Genomic DNA, 22,180 nt, shown 5'->3' with positions numbered 1-22,180 from the left:
TGTGGGGATAGGACCTGACGGCCTGGTGCCGAGCCCAGAACGGCCTCGATTCCTGCCATTTCTTGCTCTGTTTACAGACAGGCCGCTGTCTTCCCTGGGCAAGAGGAAAGGGGTGGGGCAGAGGGCAAGTGCCAAGGTAGCACGAGGCTGGGCATGTGCCTGGTCTCAGACAGTGTCAAAGGGGTGTCAGACACCTGGAGGTGTCACTCTGAGGACTTCTGTCCTCTGCTGGAGCCCTGCTGGAGCATCTTGATTTCTTGAGAAGCTGACTGCTGACCCTGGGGGGCAGGGGCCAGGCCAGTTGGAATCCAGGTACCCCAACCCCCACCCTGGGCCCAGAGTCCCCCATCAGTGAGCCTTGGCTCTGCTTATAGCATCTGACGCCAGAGGGGCTGAAAATAACCCCTGGAGGAGGTGGAAGAGGGGGCTATTTAAAGGGCCTGGGAGGAGCAGAGCTGAGAGGGAGTGAGCACTGATCATGGCGACTGCAGAGCTGAGCTGCCAGGTGTCCGAGGAGGACTGTGAGCGGCGAGAAGCCTTCTGGGCTGAATGGAAGGATCTGACGCTGTCCACACGGCCCGAGGAGGGGTGAGTGCCAGCCAGCTGGGAGTCCCTCCTCTCCCCTACAACACCCCTCCTGAGGCTCAGGAGGCCAGGGCACAAAGCCCTGCAGAAATTTCTGGGGGTAGGGACAAGGAGAGGGCCCGCTGGGGAGAGTGGAGTCACCCCTTATGCACCCCAGGTCCTGGCAGCCCCAGGGAGCCCCCTACCCAGCTGGTGACTGGAGGGCACCCCCCCTCCCCTCTCCTCCCCAGTTGCTCTCTGCACGAGGAGGACACCCAGCGGCATGAGACCTACCACCGGCAGGGACAGTGCCAGGCACTGGTGCAGCGTTCCCCCTGGTTGGTGATGCGTATGGGCATCCTCGGCCGCGGGCTGCAGGAGTACCAGCTGCCCTACCAGCGGGTGCTGCCACTGCCCATCTTCACCCCCGCCAAGATGGGTGCCGCCAAGGAGGAGCGCGAGGACACCCCCATCCAGCTGCGGGAGCTGTTGGCACTGGAGACAGCCCTGGGGGGCCAGTGTTTGGAGCGCCAGGATGTGGCCGAAATCACCAAGCAGCTGCCCCCTGTGGTGCCTGTCAGCAAGCCCGGCACCCTTCGTCGCTCCCTGTCCCGCTCCATGTCCCAGGAGGCACAGAGAGGCTGAGAGGGATGGTGACTCGGGCTCCACTGTGCCCGTCGTGGGCTGGGCCCTTCCTGGCTAGGACCATGGAGGGCAGCTGCTGGCCATGGATGCTTTGTAGTTTGCCCAGAGTTGGGGGCTAGGGGAGGAGGGAGCCAGAGGCCAGGATGCCTGAGTTCCCAAAGGGAGGGGCGCAAAGACAGTGGGCACTAAGGGCAGAGAGCTGGGGGCCAGCACAGCCGAGTACCCCCAGCCCCAGGAGAAAGGACAGAAGGTGCTGGTGAGGACAGGAGGTCACTGAGAGGAATGATCCTGGTCCAGGCTTCAGCTTCAGAGAAGGATGAGGAACAGTGTTAAGGGGATCTGGAATGCTCTGAGAAGGAGGCTTGGAGAAAACTGATGTGAGGGGGACGTGAAGAAGGCAGAGGCAGAGTGGGGCCCCCAGCATCCTCTGTTAGTGCTGCAATAAATGCTCAATCGCATTCCAGACTTNCAGCTCACTTCTGGGAATAGGCTTTGGATCTGAGCTAAATATGGCAGAGCTGGTGGGTGCGCTCCATGCTTGCGGGTGGGGGCGGGGGAGACAGGGACAGAGCTGTAAACAGGGTGGCAGTCTGTCCAGGCCCCCTTCCTTGCCCTGGCTCTGCTGTGCAGTTCCTGGCCTCTGTGTCCAGTCCCCTGGCACTGGGCAGTGCCCAGCAGGCCAGCTGGCATCCAGGGTGTGTTTAAATGATCTCATGGAGAGTAGGGAGGGGGCTGGCACCAGAACTGTCCTTGGCTGTACCTACTAAGGGTGTGGATGGGGTCACTGACCCCCAGGCTGACCTGCCTCTCAGTTCTGAATCCAGACAGGATCAGTCCTTGACTCAGGTCAGCCACTCTACCCACCCTGCCCAGGGAGCCCAGGGTGGGTTGTGGGGAGTGCAGGGTCAGGTTCTTGTCTCTGACCCCTGCAGCTGCTGTGACTCATGTCCCAATCTGATTGGCCCAATAAGGAGACATGTTCCTCTTGTGACAAGGTGGGGACCAGGGAGGGCACTGAGGTGAGGGCACAGAGGAGGCTAGGGGTCTATCTGGACAGGGACTGGTGACCTACCCAGGGCAGAGGGACACTGGACTGGCCCAGAGGGGTCTACGCCAGGAAGACCGTGGAGATGGCCCCATGGACTCCACTTCTGTTTTTGGGAAGATGGGGGGGGGGGGGGAGACCCTGCATCTTGGCCTGGAATGCCAAGCAGGACCTACAGGCCTGGCCCGGCCCCGTCCACAAGAGAGGGAAATGCAGCGAGGGCTGGGGAAGGAGAGGGGTGAGAGACCCCAGACTGGCACAACTCCAAATCCCTTGGCACGGAAGGCCCAGCCCACGCTCTGGCGACCAGGGCAGCCTGGAGAACGCCTGCGTCCTTGAGCCCTCACCAGGGACCCGCGTGCCCGACGTGGCTAGAATGTCCCGAGCCTTCTGCCCTCAGAAGCCCCCAGATAAGAGGCTCAGAGCCTTCAGGGCCAGCAGGGAGGCCCCGTTGTTCGGAAGGCTAAGTGCATTAGCCCCGCTCGCATCCCCTATCGCTGCTTGCATCGGACGGGCGGGGCCGGAGCTCCGCTCTGGGGCCCCCGGGGCGACCGCGACCGTGGTGGAGGCCAGAACGGACTGTCCTTTCCGGAGTGGGGGAGGAGGGACTGGGGGACGAGGGTTGGTAGGAAAGGACGAAAGAGGGCTGGAGGAGGGGGGAGCTGAGGTGACCTAACCGAGGAGCGGGGTGGATGTTGGACGGGGTGTCCCAGAGGAAGGAGAGCCCGGAGGGGGCCGGGCCCGGGGTTGCGACGAGAGCGCTGGGAGGTGGGCAATGGGAGAGCGTCGATTCGAACTCTGGCCGAAGAGAAGGGCGAAGGGGGTGAATGGCTGGGGAGCTGGAGGAGAGCGACGGGAGGCGCTGGGGACTGGCGGCGCGGGGATCTAAGGGTCCCTGGGGCACCAAGCTNTGGGGGGGGGGGGGGGGGGGTCAGACATGCCCGGGCCGCCCCACACGCGCCCCGGGTGTCTGCTGCTCGGACACTAAGGGAGATGGATGGGGTGGGGGAGATGCAGCGCGGGGCCCCGGGCGGTTCCTGGCGCGGCCGCCGCCCCCGCAGCGGAGGGTCGGGCGGGGACTTGGGCCGCAGATAAAGGGGCCGCGAAGCGAGAGGANCGCTTCGAGCCCCGCGCCTACCTCCGCAACAACTACGCGCCCCCTCGGGGAGACCTGAGCAGCCTGGACGGCGTCGGGCCTTGGAAGCTACGCTGCTTGGCACAGACCTTCGCCACCGGTGAGCACGGGGAAACTGAGGCCCGGAGGACAAGAAGTCATCAGGGAGCTAAAGGGGCATACGCCAGAGCCCGATGGGGGCCAAGGAGCACAGATAGGTAGTTCAGAGTGGAAACAGAGGAGGAAGAGAAGCAATATCCCTTTGGGGGGCGGGGGTGGGGGAGAGGAGAGACCTGTGGAGAGGGAATGGGGGGGAGGGCAGATCGGTCACAACTGAGAGGTGAAGTGGGGGATGCAGGAAGGAGACCCAGATGAAGAAAGACGCCAAGAAAGAGATGGAAGCAGACATTGGGGAGGGAAGAGAGGCAATGGCGGAAACTGCCCGGCACCTCTGGATTTCCCCTCTTAAGCCTCACTGTAAGGACAGTTCCGCAGATGTGGGACCTGAATCTCAGAGGGGTTAAGTTCCTTTCCCAAGGCAAAGTCAGTCCATGTTGGACTGGGACTCAGATCCAGGTTAGTGAACGCATCTTCCAGATGCAGATACACTTATAGAGGGAGAAGGGAGTGAGGGAGGAGAAGCAGGTAAGGGAGAGAGTGACTGAGGCAGGAGATGCCTGGGCAGGGCTGGCACCAGGACCCTCTTCCTCTGCCCTCCCTACGCAGGTGAGGTGTCCGGACATACCCTCATCGACATTGGTTCAGGCCCCACCATATACCAGCTGCTCAGCGCCTGCACCCACTTTGAGGACATCACCATGACAGATTTTCTGGAGGTGAACCGCCAGGAGCTGCGGCTCTGGCTTCGGGACGAGCCTGGGGCCTTTGACTGGAGCACATACAGCCAGCACGTCTGCCTCATCGAGGGCAAGGGGTAAGGGAGCTTCCCATGGAGTGGCTGGTGGGGGTGGGGGATGGGGGGGCAACAGAGGACTGCATGTGGGGCGGCCCTGAGCCCTGGTCCTGACCTTGCCTTCTGCCCCTGCACAGTGAGCCCTGGCAGGAAAAGGAGCGCCAGCTGCGAGCCAGGGTGAAGCGGGTCTTGCACATTGATGTGCACCAGCCCCAGCCTCTGGGTGCTGGGAGCCTGGCGCCCCTGCCTGCCGACGCGCTGGTCTCTGCCTTCTGCCTGGAGGCTGTAAGCCCAGATCTTGCCAGCTTCCAGAGGGCACTGGACCACATCACCACCCTGCTGAGGCCTGGGGGGCACCTCCTCCTCATCGGGGCCCTAGAGGAGTCATGGTACCTGGCTGGGGAGGCCAGGCTGGTGGTGGTACCCATGTGTAAGGAGGAGGTGATGGCGGCCTTGGTTCGCAGTGGCTATGAGGTGCGAGACCTGCGCACTTACGTCATGCCTGCCTGCCTTCAGACAGGTGTCGACGATGTCAAGGGCATCTTCTTTGCCTGGGCCCAGAAGAAGGTGGGGGTGTGATGGCTCAGTGCACCTGTGCTGATGGCTCTCCTATACCCAGATTCCCTGTTATCTGAGGTGGCACCTAATAAAGACATAAGTTCCTCCTGCTGAAAGTCACCTTTGTCTGTGGCTCTTCTGGGAAACAAGGACCCAGAGCTCTCTCTCTGGGGTTGTGGGGCTGTGGAAGCCACCAACCTTAGCCTTTTTTTTTTTTTTTTTCTCCAGAAGCTTCCATGAAGGTAGATTTCTTTACCACTCATTCTTCCCAGACAAAGGAAAGCCAAGGTCAGCGGCTGCTCATTCAGCATCTGCCATGTGCCAGGCACCTATTAGGTCCGTTCAGTCCTCACATTCATCAGGTCCTGCTGGCCTGTTTGCAGGTGAAATTCAGGAAGGTTAAGAAACAAACAGTAGTAGAGCCTAGTTCAGGCCAGAAGGGGAGGCGTGGGGAGATACTCAGGAGACTGAAGTGGACAGTGCAGGGGGAAGGAGTTACAATGCAGGCACATGCTCCCTCCCCTAACACTACCCCCACCCCCCACTGGAGCTCCGCCCAGCTCTGCATCTGGTCCCTGCCAACCCCAGCCCCGCGTGTCTAGGCAGAGACCCCACCTGCCTACTACCTCCAGCCAGGTGTCTTCTCCTTCCCTTCAGGCCCACACGACTCACACAAATGAGCTGAACAAGGGTAGGTGAGGCTGAGAATTGGTTTATTAAGAATGTCCCTTGCTACCCTCCCTCCTACCTTAAAATAGTTCTCAATATCAAAAGAAACGTGGGTCACCCAAGTCTGAGGATGGAGTCCTAGCACAGCACCCCGACTCCAGGGAGGGACAAGGCGACAGGGAAAGAACAAGAACCCAGACTCTCTGCTCCGGTCACACAGAATGCCTTTGGATGGAAAGTTTCTGGAGCTTCACATTCTATCCCTGCGGAGCAGGAATGTGCCAGGGCTGCTGGCAACCAGCAGGGGTCACCTTTACTGGGGTCCAGGTAGAGGTGACCCCTGCCTGTCTCTGGGGAGGCCAGAAACCAGGCCCAGCCACAAGCCTTCCCTCCTCCTCCCTCAGATTGCCCCCCTTCCCAAGGTCCAGGCCATGACAAAGGGGCTTAGCTGGTAGGGCACTAGGAGAGGGGGAGGCCAACCAAGCCCAGGCAAGGAGACAGCGGCTGGAGAGGCCAGGGGAGCCCCGTTTCCCTTCCTCCCTCCGCCTCCCAAGAAGCTGGTTCTGGAGGGTGATCTTGAGTTGTGTGTGGGCCCTCCGAGATTTGGGGGGCTGTAAAGTGGGGGCAATCGACAGAAACACACACGTACGGCTGGGACCCCGAGCCAGACTTTGAGGAAATCGTGGCTCTCTGCCTGGCCTGGGGGCTTGTGCAGAGCTAGTGCTTAATAGGTAGTTGGTGGTGGTAACTTGATACCCCATATTTCTCCAACCCCCCCCACCCCCACTGTGTGGTGCACTCATGGCACTCACACCCACCCTGTCCTGCAGCACACACTTTAAAACCACTCACAGCCCACCCCACTCTCCACACATGCTCATGCACACTGTCTCACCCAGCATCCCACACACCCCAGGCCCGTGCCCGCCACCCTGCCACCTGTGCACTCAGTCTGGTTCACACTCCCTTATACACTCATGTGCAGGCTCCCCACCAGAACCTTAGCAGAGGAGCCAGAGGGATTCCTGTCCTGGGTTCTGTGGGGTTCTGGCCTCAAAGGGGGAAGGAATGTAGTGAGGTCTCTTGGGGGTCTGGCTGAGGCAACAGTCAGGGTAAGACCACTCCCCAATCCCAGCGGGTCTGTCCCTCAAGATCCCATGGGGAGAATGAGACCTGCCTTGGAATTCAGGCAGCCAAAGAGCAAGAGTCTAGTGCCACCTAGTGGTGCCCCAGAGGAGGGCAGGGGGTAACAGGAGGAGACCCCACTGTCCCCAAAGGCCTGTGGTACCTGGTCTCCCAGGTAAGACAGATAGCTGTGGGAACCACCCAGGCACTGAGGGGATGTGGGGAAGAGGCTGACGGGGAGGCAGAGGCAGCGGCAGCTCTCCTCTTGGCGGAGCTGAGAACACAGTTCCACTCCAGTTCTGCTCCAGGAACCAGAGGCGCTGCCCATTCTCTAACCCCAGATGCTGAGAGGCCAAGCCTGAGCAGACTCCAAGTCCTGGGAGGGCCATGTGGGGGCAAGCAAGGGGATGGACAGTTACATGATTCTGGGCCCACACCCTTCATGTCCAAGTTCAAGATGCTAAAAGGAAAAAAAATTAATCATCTCAAGGATTATAAGGGGAAGGGGAGCAGCAGGGGGGAGGGCAGGACCCCCAGTGGGGCAGACCCGCTCCCAGGGCCTTCAGTCCAGCTTGAGCTTGGCTTCTGATTCCTTCAGCAGATACAGGCTGTCATCTTTCAGAAAACTGTGGGCAGAGGGAGGAGCCCAGTGAGGTATGGCTTTGAAAGCACCCCGTGGGGGTGAGTATAGGCAGGGGGTCAGCCGTGCACAGAGGCCTCAGTCTCCTCAAAGGAGCAGGTGAGGATGGGCACGAAGAAGGTGCACACTGGGCAGGGGGCGGCACCCACCTGAAGAACAGGACGTGGACCGGGATGGTGCTGATGTGCCAGATGGCATGGGCATCCAGGACCCAGAAGAGAGGCGGGAAGTCGAGCAGCTCGAGCAGGGACAGCCCCTGTAGCAGCAGCACCACCACCATGCACTTGCGCACGTGAGGCAGCCGCCGCCGGTTCCGCAGGCACCAGGCCAGCCACCACACCACGTTCACCAGGCCTGGTGCGGGTGGGGGTGGGGAGAGGCTCATTCCCTGGGCCTCCTTCTCCCCCCAACCTCCTTCTCTCCCACCCCAAATTCTTTCCCCTTCCCCCACCCTAAGGGGCGTTCTCCAGGAAGAGCACCAAATCCCTACCTCGACCCCAGGCCAGCAGTTCTACAGATGGGATGGGTCCCCTCCCTCCTCCACAACCCCAGGGACCTCAGTCCCCCTCATGCCTCACCAATAGCCACATTGGCTGCCAGGTTGTAGCCATAGTCGAAATGGACGAGGCTCAGGTAGGAGACATGCGCGGTCAGCATTAGCAGCAGGAGGGCCCGGAAGGCACTGGCCACAGCTGGGTGCTGCAGCCCCACGGTCCTGCCCCACCATCCAGAGCTGCTCAGGTGGAGGGCGGCGCATGCCCAGAGCAGCAATGCCCAAACATCCCTTCACCCCGACATCAGTACGTGGAAGCCACTGCCCTCCTCTCCCACCAAAACAGGCCAGCTGGGGAGGCCTCCAATCCTCCCCCCCCACCCAGGGCCTGGGACCAAGTGCCTCTGCTCCTTGGAAAGAGCCAATTCGACCCCCAAGCCTCCCTTCAGAACAGCCCAGGGATGTGTGAGTTGGGGTGCAAGACCCTGGGGACAGCGCCTCTGGGGGGGGGCGGGGCGACTCCTTTCTGCCCCTAGTGCCTGATTCTGCCCCCACAGGGGCCAAGATGGGCTCACCTGACACAGCACAGATAGACAGAGTGTAGGATGACGGTGGATGCACAGAAGTAATCCATTTTCTGAGGACAGGGAGAGCTGGGTGAGGGGCCAGTGCGAGGGGAGGGGAGGCGGCAAAGGTTTCATGTGGGCAGGACCCCAAGATGACCCATCAGGGGTGAAGGCATAGGCGCGGCAGAGGCGCAGCCCCACTCTAACATGGGGGTCCATGTCTCGTGCCTGTTGCTGTTCACTCCTGAATTTAACAATCTGACCCTTGTATTCATATTCTACAACTTTTTTAAATGCATTTAGCAGCGAGGCTTTGGAAGCAACGGTGGAGGGGCCTGCCAGACTCCAGAATATACGAGCACAGCACAGAAATCGGAGCGCAGCCTCGAGTCCCGCAGCCATGCGCCCAAGTCCTGGTTGCACCCTTAGGGGCCGGGTGAGCCTGGGCAAGCAGTTCTGCCTTTACAAAGTTCGGCTGCCTCATCAGTTACGAAGAGCCAATAATCACATCTACCTCCTCAGGGTCAAGCAAGGCGCAAGGGCACGAACAGGTTAAAAATGCCTAGCACATAGCAAGCGCTCTGTAAATGGAGTCCCTGTGAAACCTAAGAGCTGACCCCCCCACCCCTTTTGGGGCTTCTCTGGGACTGTCCCAAGCAGGAGAGGGAGCCGGAGGGGCGCTCACCTCCGTAAGGTCGGTGTCCTTGGTGTGGAAGACTGTGGACCAGAACCAGGCATTGAGGGAGACCTGTAGGGAGGGGCTGGGTAAGCGAGGTGGCTCCGGGTGGGGAGGGCTCCTAGAGCATTCACAGGAGTCTCATGCTGGGGAAGGGGCCCTCTGGAGCAGAGAAACATGCTTCCCTTGCCCCTGGAGCCCCGAGAACAAACGTGCGCCCTCAGCTTCCAGGAACCCTGAACCCCCTAGGCCACGGGGGGCTGCAGCCTCCACAGGTTCCGGCCTGGCCCAGGAACCAGCTCCCGGTTCCGGCAGAGCCAAGTTCCCTGCTTACTCAATCGCTAAGACAACAGCCCCCGGGGGGGCCTCGCCTCCTCCCCTAACTGGCAGGTGATGACAGCCCCACCCGGGCCAGGGGAGCCAGTGACCTCAGCCTCTGGGGGCGGGAATGAGGTGGGTGGGGTGGAGGGGCTCGAGCCAGCTTGGGGTGTGTCCTGAGCAAAGCAGGCAAGGGAGGGAGATCCAGCAGATCCCACTGGGGCTGAGTCTCTCCGGAGGAGGCTGGCCAACTGAGCCCAGCTTCCTCCTGGGTGGCCCAGCCCAACCCGCCAGACCAGTGGCTGCTGCTCCGAGGCTCTGGGAGGAACAGAAGGCTGAAGGGGCTGTGGCGGGCAATGGCCCAGGAGACCATTCGAGGCCTTGTCCCTGGAAATTAACTGCAAGGAGACAGTACAAAACATCTTGCAAATGAGTCCTAGACCTTGTGGGAGTTGGGGCTGTGTCCAAGGTCGAGGCCCAAATCACTCAAGAAGAGTGGGCCAAGGTGGAGGTTCCCTGCGCTGGGCTGGGCTACCAGTGACAGTCGGTCAAAGGGAAAAAACCCGCAAAGGGAAAACATCAGCAGTCTGAGGTCTGGCCTAGAATGCCCTGGAGATAGAGAGGGATGGCCTAGGGTGGGAAAGGCCTGCCAAAGACAGGTAAAGGCCAGGAGCTGCTCACTTGGGTCCAGGACAGCAGGAAGACTGGCCAGGCACAGGACAGGGAAGCAGGCAAGAGACCCCTCTATCCAGTCCCGCAGCAGGGCCGGGCAGCGGGGCGGGCTCCCTGCTGCGGGCCTGAAGGGCCAGAGGAGAGAATGGGAAGAGCAAAGGGGTGGAGGCAGGCAAGCCTCTGTGCAAAGCCAGTCAGCACCGGAGGTCTCTGGGAGCTCAGGTAGCCGCACGCAAGCCTGTCTGGCCTGGGTCCTAGGCTGAGTCTCTCGGCTTATGTTCTTCAGGACCTGGACATAGGCCCTGCCCTCTGGGCCTGAGCTTTCCCCCCGTGACTAATCAGGAGCTAGCCTAAGTGATCCCTCGTCCCTTTCCAGCCCTGGCATCAGGCGATTATTCTAAGTCAGGTTGCTTGCTCTTCTGAAGACGGCCATCCAGTCCCATCCTGGGTGCTGCCCCTTCCCCAGGGATGGTATGTGAGGCCTGGTCTGGAGGCTGGAAAATGGGACAGAACAGGGTGGCTTCTAAGACACTGCTCCCACAAGGGCTGTGACGCTCAGGGTCAGCATGGAGGGAGGAGCAGACTTGGGGCTGGAGGCAGGGCCCAGGAGATCACACGAGCCAGGTCTCCAGGGCAGGCCAGGAACAGGGACACTTCTTGGGGAGGAGAATTGGCCCCCAAGCCAGTGTGAGAGGGAGGTGGAGGGCAAGGCAGCAGGGACTGGCAGCCAACCAGGCCTGCTTGTCACCCACAGCAGGAAGGGAGAGGTGACAAGAAGACTGAGCTAAGTGGTGGCTGGAACACTGAAAGCGAGGAAGGGGGAGCACAGGGCCAGGGCTTAGCTCCACGGGATGGAATGGGAGTTGCCCGGTCCCCTGTCCAACCGCCTTCCCAGAGTGCCTTCCACTTACAGAGGCCCACCTGAAGCCTGGACTCTGCACCCCTGAAATGTCCCCTCTCCCCTGGGCAGTGTCCCATTATGAGGCACTCCTCTTCTGACCCTCTCCTCAGACTTGGGAGATAGTGTCATTAAGGATTCAGGCCCAAGGGTCAGACTGCCGGGGTTCAAATCCTGATTCTGCATTTCCCGTGTGTCCTTGGGCAAGTTATTTGGCCTTGTTGTGCTGGGAATAATCATAGTATTGACAAGGACTGAATGAGCAATACAAACACAATGGTTAGCACAGTGCCCAGGACAGGGTAAAACATGAGGTGTTATTTGTCCCCAACTTGTTGAGCAGCACGGGACTCTCACATCTCTCCACAGACCTGAAGCCGAAGAGGCCAAGTCTGCCTCCCACTCTCCCTGAAGGCCGAAGAAGTCTGGAGGGAGAAGCGGTGGTCTCCCCACGGCTACCTAGCCCCACCCCCACTGTTCACACTGGCGGCAGAATTTCCAGAGCCTCCGGAATAAGACAGATCCTGGATTCAAGTTCTGCCTCAGCCCCTAAATAGCTGTGTGATCTTGAACCGATAAAAATCTCTGAGTCTCAGTTGTCTCATCTAGCAAATGGGGTTAATAATAATATCCACTGCCTAAGAGGGTCCTGGAGATGAATCCTGCAGAATGTCTGGCACAAAGAAGCCACTCAATAAACAGGTGCTGTACAGCTGCCTGGCACACAGTAGGTATTCCCATATAGGTCAGGTTCCCCCCCAGGATTCACTGAAGAGATACTGTTTCTCTTCACTCAGAGTCTGTAGTCAAGGCTCAGGCAAAGGGGACAGACAGAGGAGGAAGGAAGGGAGAGGCTCCAAGACACAAGCGTACGGCTGCTCCCAGACTCCTCAGCCAAGCTGGAGTAGAATGGGGGGAGGTAGATGGTAACTGGCCAATCAGACAGGCCAGGAGGGTGCTGGGCTGCCCAGCAGGCACCAGGAGCTTTGTGTCAACACTGAGGAGAGGGGGAGGCCAGGGGCAGGGTGCCAGCAGGGGTGGAAATGGAGGGGGACAGAGAAGGCTGGGTGAGGGAGAGCAGGAGGCTGTTTCAGTCTGTTGGAAAATAAGAAAATTGAGACAAAAATATCACAGCCGTGAAACTGGTTGGATGCCAAATGAGCCAGATCTGTCAGGAATTCGACCCCAGTGCTAAGCCCCAGTGCTCGGGGCTGTCATTGACACCGTGGCGGTGGGGACATGTGGGTCTTTAAATAGCTCAGTGTCTCAGAACTGGGGGAGGCAGAATGTTAAATATGACGCCTGCTGCCACCCTGCCCCCCCCAACCCCTGCAGAGGCCACAGTGTCTCACCCCCTGCCTCAGGCAGGGCAACCCTGCTCCACTTCACTCCTGAGAGAGAAGAGGGGAAGAGGCGGATGGAGATGGGGGGAAAGAAGGCTTTTTCCACCACCAAAAAGGATTCCTTGATTTCCTGCCATTGTCTGACCAATGGGAAGTCCTTCCTGAAGTCTAACCATCATTCTGCTGCAGGCTCAGGTTCAACCTGTCTCTTCTTGTAGTGTCCTCAGCAGAGGTAGAGCACAGTTAGTCCCCACCTCCATCAATCATCCAACAGAGACGGTTTGGGCTTTCCCTGCACCCTCATCCTCTCACCTCTACTTCTGAGGACCTTTCCTCCCTGAGCAAAGGGGCGGGGAACTAACTGGCTTGGCCTCCTGGCTCTGCAGACAGCAGGGGCCCCCGGCTCCCTGAAGTCAAAGGTCTGTGGTGTGCAGAGCTCTGGCAGCCTCCCAGCCCAAGCCCAGGTGCAAATGTCAAGGCAGAGGCTGCCTTCTTGTGCCAAAGCTTCATTAGCCCTACTGGGGCGGGGTCTCCTCGTTTCCCAGGGGAAAAGGCTGAGACAACCCCCTGCCCCCCCCACACAAGACTGAACTCGGAAAAGGCCTTCCCATCCTATCCCAACAGAAATCACGAGCCCCACTCGCTCCAGAAGACCCAGCCCAAGACAAAGTCCACTGCTGCACCCTCCATTCAGCTCGGGATCCCTCCCTCCTGTAAACACAGGCGCACAGGACTAAAGATCAAGTGTACAACCCAGGCTGGGTCATCAGAGGGAGTGTGGACACTGAGTCTCTGTCTCTCAGGGACCTAGTGGCAGCATGAGGAGGTTCCATGTCCCGGAGCCCGTAGGATGCCCTAAGACACAGCCCCCGGGTATCTGGGCCTCTCTCAACCTAACATCGTCTGCTCTGTCCCTCAGGGTCCTTGGTCACGCTGGCTGCAGGGTATGGGAGGTGTGACCTTCACCAAGAAGGAAGCTGAGTGGCACAGGCCAGTGAGATGAAAGACCCAAGAATCAGGGGGATCAAGACGAGTGTTGTGACATGACCACTGGCCAGGGCAGGGACCCTCTGAGGTCCCTCAGACCTGTGTGTCCATCCAAGGAGGATCTAAGCTTTGTTCAGAGAGTTCAGGCAGGGCCGTCCAGTGCTCTGGAGCAGGGCAGGGGGCAGGGGTTACGGGCTGTGGGCCCAGAAAGCGGCGACCCCTGGAAGAACCCTAAGGGAAAAGGGACAGGTGTACTCTCCTCAGTTCCTCTGCCCTTCCTGCCTTCTTGGTCAGGACTAAATTCCGTCTTCTGAGAGAGGCCTAAACAGGAAGCGATGGTTCTATCCCACCCAGGCCCGTGACAGGGCGTGCGGATGCCGGGCCCCTGCCCGCGCATGAGTTCCTGCCCCTCAGCACCCAGGGCCCTCTCCGTGCCACCTTAACCCCCCTCCCCTCCCTTTCACTCAGCCACAGGGCAGCCAGGCTGACCTTGCCCAGGCGGCCTCCTCAGGTCTCACGTCCTCCAGCTTCCAGCCCGCTGCTCCCGCTGTGCCACCAGCCTGGAATGCAGGCTCTTCTCCCCTCTCCCCCCGTCACCTATATGTGTTCAGGCCTTATCAGGCCTGCGAGTCCCCGATAGAGCCTCCCTCCCTCTCTGGGCTTCCCTGAAGTGTCCCTCTTCACTTAGAGGACACGGTCTCCCCACCTTACTACTTCCAGGGCTCTCTCCCTGAGCCTCCTCGGCTCTGCCTGCATCTGCCTACTGGGCCAGCTGGACCAGCACTTCCCACTGGGCTTAGCTTCTTGCGGCAGGGGCCTCAGTTCCCACAAGTGCTAACCCCTATCTCTACAGACATTTGTCAGTGTATGGAGACAGCCCAGAAGAGGGGCTAAGTGCTCTGACGGCCCTAGAGTCTGTCCTGTGCCCACCAGTCACCAACCTGGGAGCTGGGGACTTTGACAAGGTTTTCCCCCTCTGAGCCTTACTCAGAGCTCACAGTTGTATTATGAGGACTGAATGAGAAGATATATGTAAAGTACTTAGGTCAATGCCTGTTATGCAATTCATATAACACTTATTATTAATGTTTGTTAAATAGAAAAGATTACTGAGGATCAACATTTTCCAGAAGCTTAACACCTAACACCTCCCCCGCCCCCGCCCTCCTTCCAATCCCCAGCTCCTAAGTCTGAGGCTTGGTCTGGACTTCTCAGCATCCTCACGCTACCAGTTTTCCTAAGGTCCTCAGAGACCTCGGGGTGGCCGGATCCAGGGTGGCCTTCAGTTCTCTTGACTGTCCAGCAGAATTCAAGAGGACTGCCTACCCCCTCCTCCCTGTTCTTGTTTCAGGGCTTCCCAACCACCCAATATCCTACTTTTCCACCTCCCCCTCCAGCTACCCCTGGCCCTGTCGTTGGCCCAACCCCTCTATCTAATCATTATGTTTGGGGCTCTTCAGGACTCCATCCTAGATCCTTTCTCTTCTTGCTAAGCTTCCCTTGGTGATCTCACGCATACTCACGGCTTCTATCGCTCTCTCGTAAGTGCGAACACTGGGTCATCCCTGATTCCTCTTTCCTCATCTAACCTACTGTGAGGCTTATCAACACAGCTAAGATGGTAAGAGCGCAGACTCTGGGGGGCATCTGGCTGGCTCAGTCAGTAGAGCATGCGACCCTTGATCTCAGGGATATGAGCTCAAGCTCCACGTTGGGCATGGTGTCTACTTAAAAAAAAAAAAAGTGCAGACTCTGAAGCCAGAAGCCTGGGTTCAAACCCTGGCTCTTGGCACAGTTTACTTAATCTTTTCAAGCCCTTGGTTTCCATCTGTAAACTCGGGATAATAATACTACCTATCTCATAAGCTTTTTATGGGATTAACAAGGTTAATATTCATAAAGTGCTTAGAATGGTGCCTGACATACAGTAAGAGCTAAGCATGTGTTCGTTAAATAAATAAAATAACTTAAAAAACATTTTAAAGTCAACTCAAAACATACTCAAACATAGTTCTCTTTAATACCCTCTTCCCACAATCCATACCCCCCACCAGTCTAGCTACGTGCCCTATGCTAAAGCCGCCTGCATCCACTCCCACCCCTTCAATCTCTTTGCCACACGGTAGCCAGAATGAGTTTTCCAAGCAAATCTACTCATGAAACCTCTTCTCTCTGACCCTCATTGCTTCCTGACGCTTTGAAAGTCCAGATCTAAAGTGTTAATGTGCCCCCTAGGCTGGCCCCACTTGCTGCCCACCTGCTTACCTGTCACACGTACTCCTTGGCTTCCTGTATAGCAGGCCTCCTAGCTTTCAGGGTTCTTACTCTCTTCTGCCTGTCCACATTCTGTCTTCTATGTAGATGACTCCTCCTACTCTCCCTGAATTCACCTAACTAACATTCTCATCATTCCAATTTTACCTCAAAGGCTCCTTCCTCAGGGAAGCCTTCCCTGATTGCCCTGTACTGGTCTAGAACCCCATCCCACACCCCTACAACACATCTCCACTGTACTTTCCCAGAACTTTTACATTCTATTGTGTGCTTGTGTGGTTACTACCAGAGGAAATTGGTTTTCCTGTTGTTGTTGTGTTTTTTTTTTTTCAAGTAAGCTCTACCTCCAATGTGGGACTTGAACTCACGACCCTATATCAAGAGTTGCATGTTCTACAGGGTGCCTCGGCGACTCAGTCGGTTAAGCATCTAACTCTTGATTTCAGCTCAGGTCTTGATCTCAGGGTTGTGAATTCATGCCCCTCACTGGGCTCCATGCTAGGTGTGAAGCCTATTTAAAAAAAAAAAAAAAAAAAGGGACACATTCTATGAGCCAGCCAGGTGCTCCCTGCATGTTTTTATATACTTTTGGATCTCCAGCACCCAGCAAAGTGCCTGGCACATAGTAGGCCCTCAGTATATGAATTAATGGCTGCTCTGGTGGCAGGAAGGTAAGTGAGCAGGCTGTTTCCCTAAGGCTTACAGTGGGGGCTCTGACTGCAACCTCTTACTCTCACACCCTCCCCAAGGTTGTCACAGTTCATATCTGTACCCTAGTCCATGTTTCCCACACAATTCCAGGCTTCTCTGACCAGTCACTGGTAAAGCTCAGAGCCCTCTCTGCATACTCACACGGAACACATTTCAGCTTCTCAGGGATGGTCTAAGACCAGGCTGAGCTCTACACAGAGTACTGTGGCTGCCATACCTCCAGGCCTAGAGCGGCACTGAGATTGCTCTGAGTCTTCCAGAGGGGTCCCCGGAAAGACCTGTGGTCCCAGCATGCTCCCTAGCACCCATCTCCCTTCTGTGCTTGTAAATTGCTCTATGGGGTCTCTTAGTGGCTTCCTCCCTCCCATCCGAACATCTTGGCCTAGGACTCTGCTAGAAAGGTACAGTCTGGGGCGCCTGGGTGGCTCAGTCGGTTGAGAGGCCGACTTCAACTCAGGTCATGATCTCACAGTTGTGGGTTTGAGCCTGGCATCGGGCTGTGTGCTGACAGCTCAGAGCCTGGAGCCTGCTGCGGATTCTGTGTCTCCCTCTCTCTGCCCCTTCCCTGCTCGTGTTCTCGCTCTGTCTCTTGAAAATAAATAAATGTTAAAAAAAAAAAAAAAAAAGGTACAGTCTGATTCAGCACCTTCCCTGTCTTTTCCCGAGGCCAGACCACCCCACAGCTGCAATTTTAGACCTGGAAAACAGAGGGGAGGGGAGGTGAAGGGGAGCTCCTGTTGGGTGAGAATGGGGATCTGAGAGTTCCTCCTTCCTAGCCGATGGTGTAGAGCAGGGGTACCACCGAGGTACCTACCCAGGCGAAGGCCACGCAGGTGGGATACATGGGGGAGGAGGCCGGCACGGAGGTGTGGTAGCGGCAGAGCATCACCAGGCTGGCCAAGCCGTTGAGGAAAGAGGCCAGGGCAGAAGCGGGCTCTTGGAAGAACAGGAACCGGGAGAAGGGCCACTGAAAAGGTAGGACATGGAGGGGGTCTGAGCAGCAAGCAACGCCCAGCAGCCCAGCCTGCTTTTCCTTGACCGCCACATCAACAGGTCCTCAGCTGGCTCCTTAGCTCTGGATCTCCGCCAAAGCCTCAGGTACAGCCCCTCTTCGGGTCAATGAGCTTTCCTCCAGTCCTTAGCTGAAGGTCCTCCCTCTATCACGGCCAACACTCACAGCCCCGTAAGCCTGGTTTCTGGGAAGACCAGGTGGGCCAGTGCAGATGGCTCAGTATCGTCCGGTGGAGACGGCACAGACTTGCAATCAGGAAGACAGAGGTCCTAATAGTCTCCTTCTCTACCACTGACCACAGGGTCTGAGCCTCAGCTCACTCTCACAAACTGGGCGAAATCATTCATGCCGACGTCAACAGTCCAGAACAAAATCATATTGGATGAGAAAGCACTAGCAAACCATGACTCAGTGGGCAATCTGAGGGGGTATTACTATTTTAATCTGGGCTTCTCCTGAAAAAGCAAAAGAAAGGTTGTGGTAGGGGGTGGGGGTCAGAAAATCTGTCCTTGTCACAAGGACAGTCCACAATGCTAAGCACTCCAGTACTGCTCTCTGGGACCACAAAGCTTCCCAGATCTCATGACTCCAAATCTAGAGCCAGGATACATGGTTCTATCTGATTATCTGAAAACCAGCAGATTTTGAGAACAGGTACCTGCCCCAAACACACACCTATCACCCCACAGCTCAGACTGCTTGGATGGTGTGGTCTAACTGCGGGGTATCTTACTCCCGCCACACTGCCACCATACACCTATCCCGACCCTCTAACTCACCTTGCCATGGAACTGAGGCACTTTGTGACCTTCCTTGAGGTAGAGGCCAACAGTGACCCACATGCACTCATACTTACAGTCGTCCTGACAGGTCCAGCCTGAAACAGAGAAATGTGACCTGGTGAACTCCTTATCATGGGAGGCACAGAGATAGTTCAGATGGGACTCAAGCTCAAATGCAGGCTAAGCGGGCCTGCAGGTTGGAGAGAACCAGAAGAAATCTCAAAGTGCTAGCTTGACACTTGGATGTATGAGAGATGATAGGACCTGCGCATAAGGGAAGAGTATGTGTTTGTGTGCGTGTGTGTTTCAGGGGATAGGGGTGTGCAGTGAGCAAACAGAGATGTTTCTTCTCCTTCCCCAAGATGGGAACTTTGGCATCTGGGGGACTCATTAATGGATAGGTGGGTTCATGTTTGTTCTTGCTGACCTTAGGCTTTCCTCTCGCTCACCAGGGACTCTTGCCATCCTACCCCCTTCCTATGAAAATGAAGCCCAAATCCTTCACTCTGACTTTTGAGGCCCCAAATTCCTTTTCCAGCTTTATTTCCCATACTCCGTTTCATGCACCCTGCACCCTGCTCCCTGAGTAAGCCAAGCTGCTGGATATGCCCACATCTGCCCGGGGCCGCCACTCTCTCTGTTCGCTCTGGAATGCAAAGGGATAGTAAAGAGAACAAACTTGTAGTCGGACAGGCCGCAACTGGAAATTCCACTTTACCATTACTGGCTGTGTGACTTTGGGCAGGGCCCTTCACCTCTCCTAGTTTCTCCATTGTAAAACAGGGTTAAGAGAAACTACTTTAAAGGGATGTGAAAATTAGCTGACCTATTGTGACACTTGTCACACAACAGGTGACCACTGTGGCCACAGGTCCAAATGTAACGTATCCATCCTGAAGCCCTTCCTTCACAGAATTGCCAAGATGATCACGGTCCCTACCCTCTCAAAGCCAAAACCGATTCCTTCCTGCCATATGCTCCTACTGCTTGACCTAAGGGCTCAAATCATCCTCTAACTTGCAGTGGAGAAGGCTAATGTCTCCGTGAAGACTGACCCCAAACGGCAGGATGCTGGTCTGATTTCAGGGTCATTCTAGGGCGTGTACCCAGGAGTATTAAATAACTACCCATCTGAATTAATAAATAAAAAGTACATGAAAGTACTTGAAAGTACTTCAGGGTCATTCTAGGACCTACACCAAGGAGTACTAAATAACTATCCATTTGGCTGAATAAATAGAAAGTACATGAAAGTACTTCTGGAAAAGTAAGACTGGCTGATGGTGCTCTAGCCACCCCAGGGCCGCAGTCGCTCACACAACAACGTACCCGGCGGAAAAAGCTAAGGCTCAAAGGTTGTTCAGGGGGCGTAAGGGGAGGAGCCAAGGCCGGGGGCGGGGCCTGCCGCGGGGTGGGGCTTACCTGCTAGGCTCATGNGCTTGCTAGTGCGGCTGCCCCCGCTAGCAGCACCAGCCGCGCGGTCCGCCCGGCCATCCCTTCAACCTGGCCCTCCGCCGGCGGAGGAGCTTAGGCGTCTTCACTTCCGGAGTAACAGGAAGTGCCTTGTGTTCTTTATTCTGCTCTCCGGTGACGTCCATCCACTTTAAATAAAAGTTCCCGGATTTTTGTGGGCGCCTGCCCCGCCCCTCGTCTTACTGTCGTCTCCACGTATCGAGGCGACAGGGTTAAGGGAAGGGGGACTCCAGGTGGCCTAAGGAGCATAATAAATTTGGGTTTTTTTCTTTTCTTTTTTAATCAATATACGTCTAATTTATTCCCCATGGTTTCTTTATTTGAAGTATGGTTATTTTTCTGGGGCTCCTGGGTGGCTCAGTCGGTTAAGCGTCCGACTTCGGCTCGGGTCAGGATCTCATGGTTCGTGGGTTTGAGCCCCGCATCGGACTCTGTGCTGACAGCTAGCTCAGAGCCTGGAGCCTGTTTCGGATTCTGTGTCTCCCTCTCTCTCTGACCCTCCCCTGTTCATGCTGTCTCTCGCTCTCTCAGAAATAAAGAAAATAAAATAAAAAATTTGAAGTATGGTTATTTTTCTTTACCAGCCCCGTCGGATTTTGCTTCCTAATGCACCTGGAGCTGCCCCTGTCTTTCCCCATCTCCACTGTCAACCACCCAATGGAGACCTCATCATCTGTCGCCGAGACTGCTGCAGTAGCCCCTTTACAAATGTCCCGGCAGGGAGACTTTTGTGTCCTACCCTTGTCCTCTCCAGTCCGCGTTGCGTTTCCAAATTCAAATTTGACCATGTCGCTTTTCTTAAGATTCTTTACTGGCTCCCAATTACCTCAGGAGAAAACCATGACTCCACAAGCCCTGTACGATCTGGCCCCTGCGCCAGCCCCAAGGGGCCATGTTTCTCAACCCTCCTGGCCTTGCTCATCTGTATCATTTGTACTCTCAGGTGTGCTTATTCTTCTAGTCTCAGTTTAAACACCACTTCTGAGGATGGTAACACCTGGAGCATGATATAAGGTACAGTTGTATGTTTTCCCTATGCAGGGTGGGGACTTCTGCTGTCTTATCACTCTTACTTCCAGCACTAGTACAGAATTTGTATCGTGTTCGGCGCTAAAAACACATTCCTTCCTTCCTTCCTTCCTTCCTTCCTTCCTTCCTTCCTTCCTTCCTTCCTTCCTTCCCTTCTTCCCTCCTCCCTCCCTTCCTCCCTCGTTTTTAAATGAATGAACAATGCAATTCAACGTTAAGAATTTGGGTGGTAAATCCAGAGCTGTCAAGTCGTCAGCGAGATTCAGACGATGCTGAGATAGAAGAGGTGTAACATTTCAAGGAAAATCAAGAGGACTTTGCTTTAACATCCACTCCTTCTGCCAACATCACTACCAGCACACACAAACATGCCCATCTCACTGAAGCATCGAAGCCTTGTAGCTAGATGCATAATTAGTGTGTGTAGATTAATGACAGCCTTTCCTCCTCTCCTACTCTCCACCTGGGGTCAACTTTTCCTTTGTATATTGAGAAGTGGAATGAACAAGAAGTAAAATTGGATTCCATTCACTTACTCGTTTGGTAAACATTTCCTGAATTCTTAACTCTAGCACCAGGCTAGGCAAGGCACAACTCCAGGAGGCACCATTCATACTGTATTTTCTGTGAATGGCGCTCAGGGGAGCACCATTCATGTTGTATTTTCTGTGATTGGTGCCTCTTCAAGTTAAGTACAACATGAATAGTGCCCCCTGGAGTTGAGCACCCAGTTGATACCGATTGGGAAGCTGAAAAGAACAAAACAACTACTCAGCGCTCCAGGAGCTGACGGGGGAAACAATCTAGTGCTAATTCTACTTTGCATCTGATAGACCAGTCTTTTTCGACTACATTATTTCATTTTGTCCTCAATTTGACTCTGGAATGAATTTTTTAATGAGCATCCCCATTTAAAGATGAGGAAATTAGTGGGTAGAGCATGCGACTCTTTTTTTTTTTTTAACAGACTTTATTTTTTTAGGTCTTAATTTTTTTTTAATGTTTACTTATTTTTGAGAGACAGAGAGAACAAGGGAGGGGCAGAGAGAGGGAGACATAGAATCGAAGCCTGCTCCACGCTATCTGTGCAAAGCCCGATGTGGGGCTTGAACTCATGAGCCCTGAGATTATTACCTGAGCTGAAGTCAGACACTCAGCCAACTGAGCCACATAGGTGCCCAAAGTCTTTTTTCTTTTTTTAAGTTTTTGTTTATTTTGAGAGAGACTGAGACAGCACAAGTGGGGGAGGGGCAGAGAGAGGGAGACCAAGTATCCCAAGCAAGCTCTGTACTATCAGCACGGAGTCTGACTAGGGACTCAAACTCACAAAACCGTGAGTCATGACCTGAGCCCAAACCAAGAGTCGGACGTTTAATGGACGGAGCCACCCAAATGCCCCTAAGATTTTGTTTTTAAGTAATCTCTACACCCAACATCGGGCTGGGGTTCGAACTCACAACTCCTAGATCAAAAGTGGTATGCTCTAACAACTGAGCCAGCCAGACACCCCACAGCTCTTGATATCAGGATCGCAAGTTTGAGCCCCTGTTGGGTGTAGAGATTACTTAAAAATAAAATCTTAAAAAAAAAAGATAGGAAATTAAAAAAAAAAGAGGATGAAATCTTAAGAAAGCATGATTCTTCCTTTGGGAGAAATCTGAGCTAGTGATAGG

At 55.8% G+C, this 22,180-nt stretch overlaps 3 protein-coding genes across 3 annotated transcripts; 2 read left to right on the top strand and 1 right to left on the bottom strand.

Annotated features, from left to right (window-relative positions):
• The first annotated feature begins 466 nt into the window (after positions 1 to 466).
• Positions 467 to 1,667, top strand: TCAP (titin-cap). Its single transcript, XM_077779092.1, has 2 exons — positions 467 to 588; positions 816 to 1,667. Exons 1-2 carry the CDS (start codon positions 479 to 481, stop codon positions 1,207 to 1,209), a joined length of 504 nt encoding a protein of 167 aa, XP_077635218.1. The 5' UTR covers positions 467 to 478; the 3' UTR covers positions 1,210 to 1,667.
• A 1,279-nt stretch (positions 1,668 to 2,946) lies between these two features.
• Positions 2,947 to 4,949, top strand: PNMT (phenylethanolamine N-methyltransferase). Its single transcript, XM_077779147.1, has 4 exons — positions 2,947 to 3,022; positions 3,316 to 3,489; positions 4,095 to 4,302; positions 4,419 to 4,949. Exons 1-4 carry the CDS (start codon positions 2,947 to 2,949, stop codon positions 4,858 to 4,860), a joined length of 900 nt encoding a protein of 299 aa, XP_077635273.1. The 3' UTR covers positions 4,861 to 4,949.
• A 586-nt stretch (positions 4,950 to 5,535) lies between these two features.
• On the bottom strand, positions 5,536 to 19,440 carry PGAP3 (post-GPI attachment to proteins phospholipase 3). The gene is made up of 8 exons (XM_077779145.1): positions 19,428 to 19,440; positions 18,003 to 18,100; positions 17,026 to 17,178; positions 9,018 to 9,080; positions 8,342 to 8,403; positions 7,852 to 7,988; positions 7,423 to 7,627; positions 5,536 to 7,259 (listed from the first exon to the last, which is right to left on the bottom strand). The coding sequence occupies exons 1-8, from the start codon at positions 19,438 to 19,440 to the stop codon at positions 7,196 to 7,198; spliced, it is 795 nt and encodes a 264-aa protein (XP_077635271.1). The 3' UTR covers positions 5,536 to 7,195.
• Between the last annotated feature and the right edge of the window lie 2,740 nt (positions 19,441 to 22,180).

This window comes from Crocuta crocuta, unplaced genomic scaffold (assembly GCF_008692635.1).
Source record: "Crocuta crocuta isolate KB4526 unplaced genomic scaffold, BGI_CrCroc_1.0 scaffold68, whole genome shotgun sequence".
NCBI lineage: Eukaryota > Metazoa > Chordata > Mammalia > Carnivora > Hyaenidae > Crocuta > Crocuta crocuta.
This window is presented reverse-complemented; position numbering and strand designations above follow the sequence as displayed.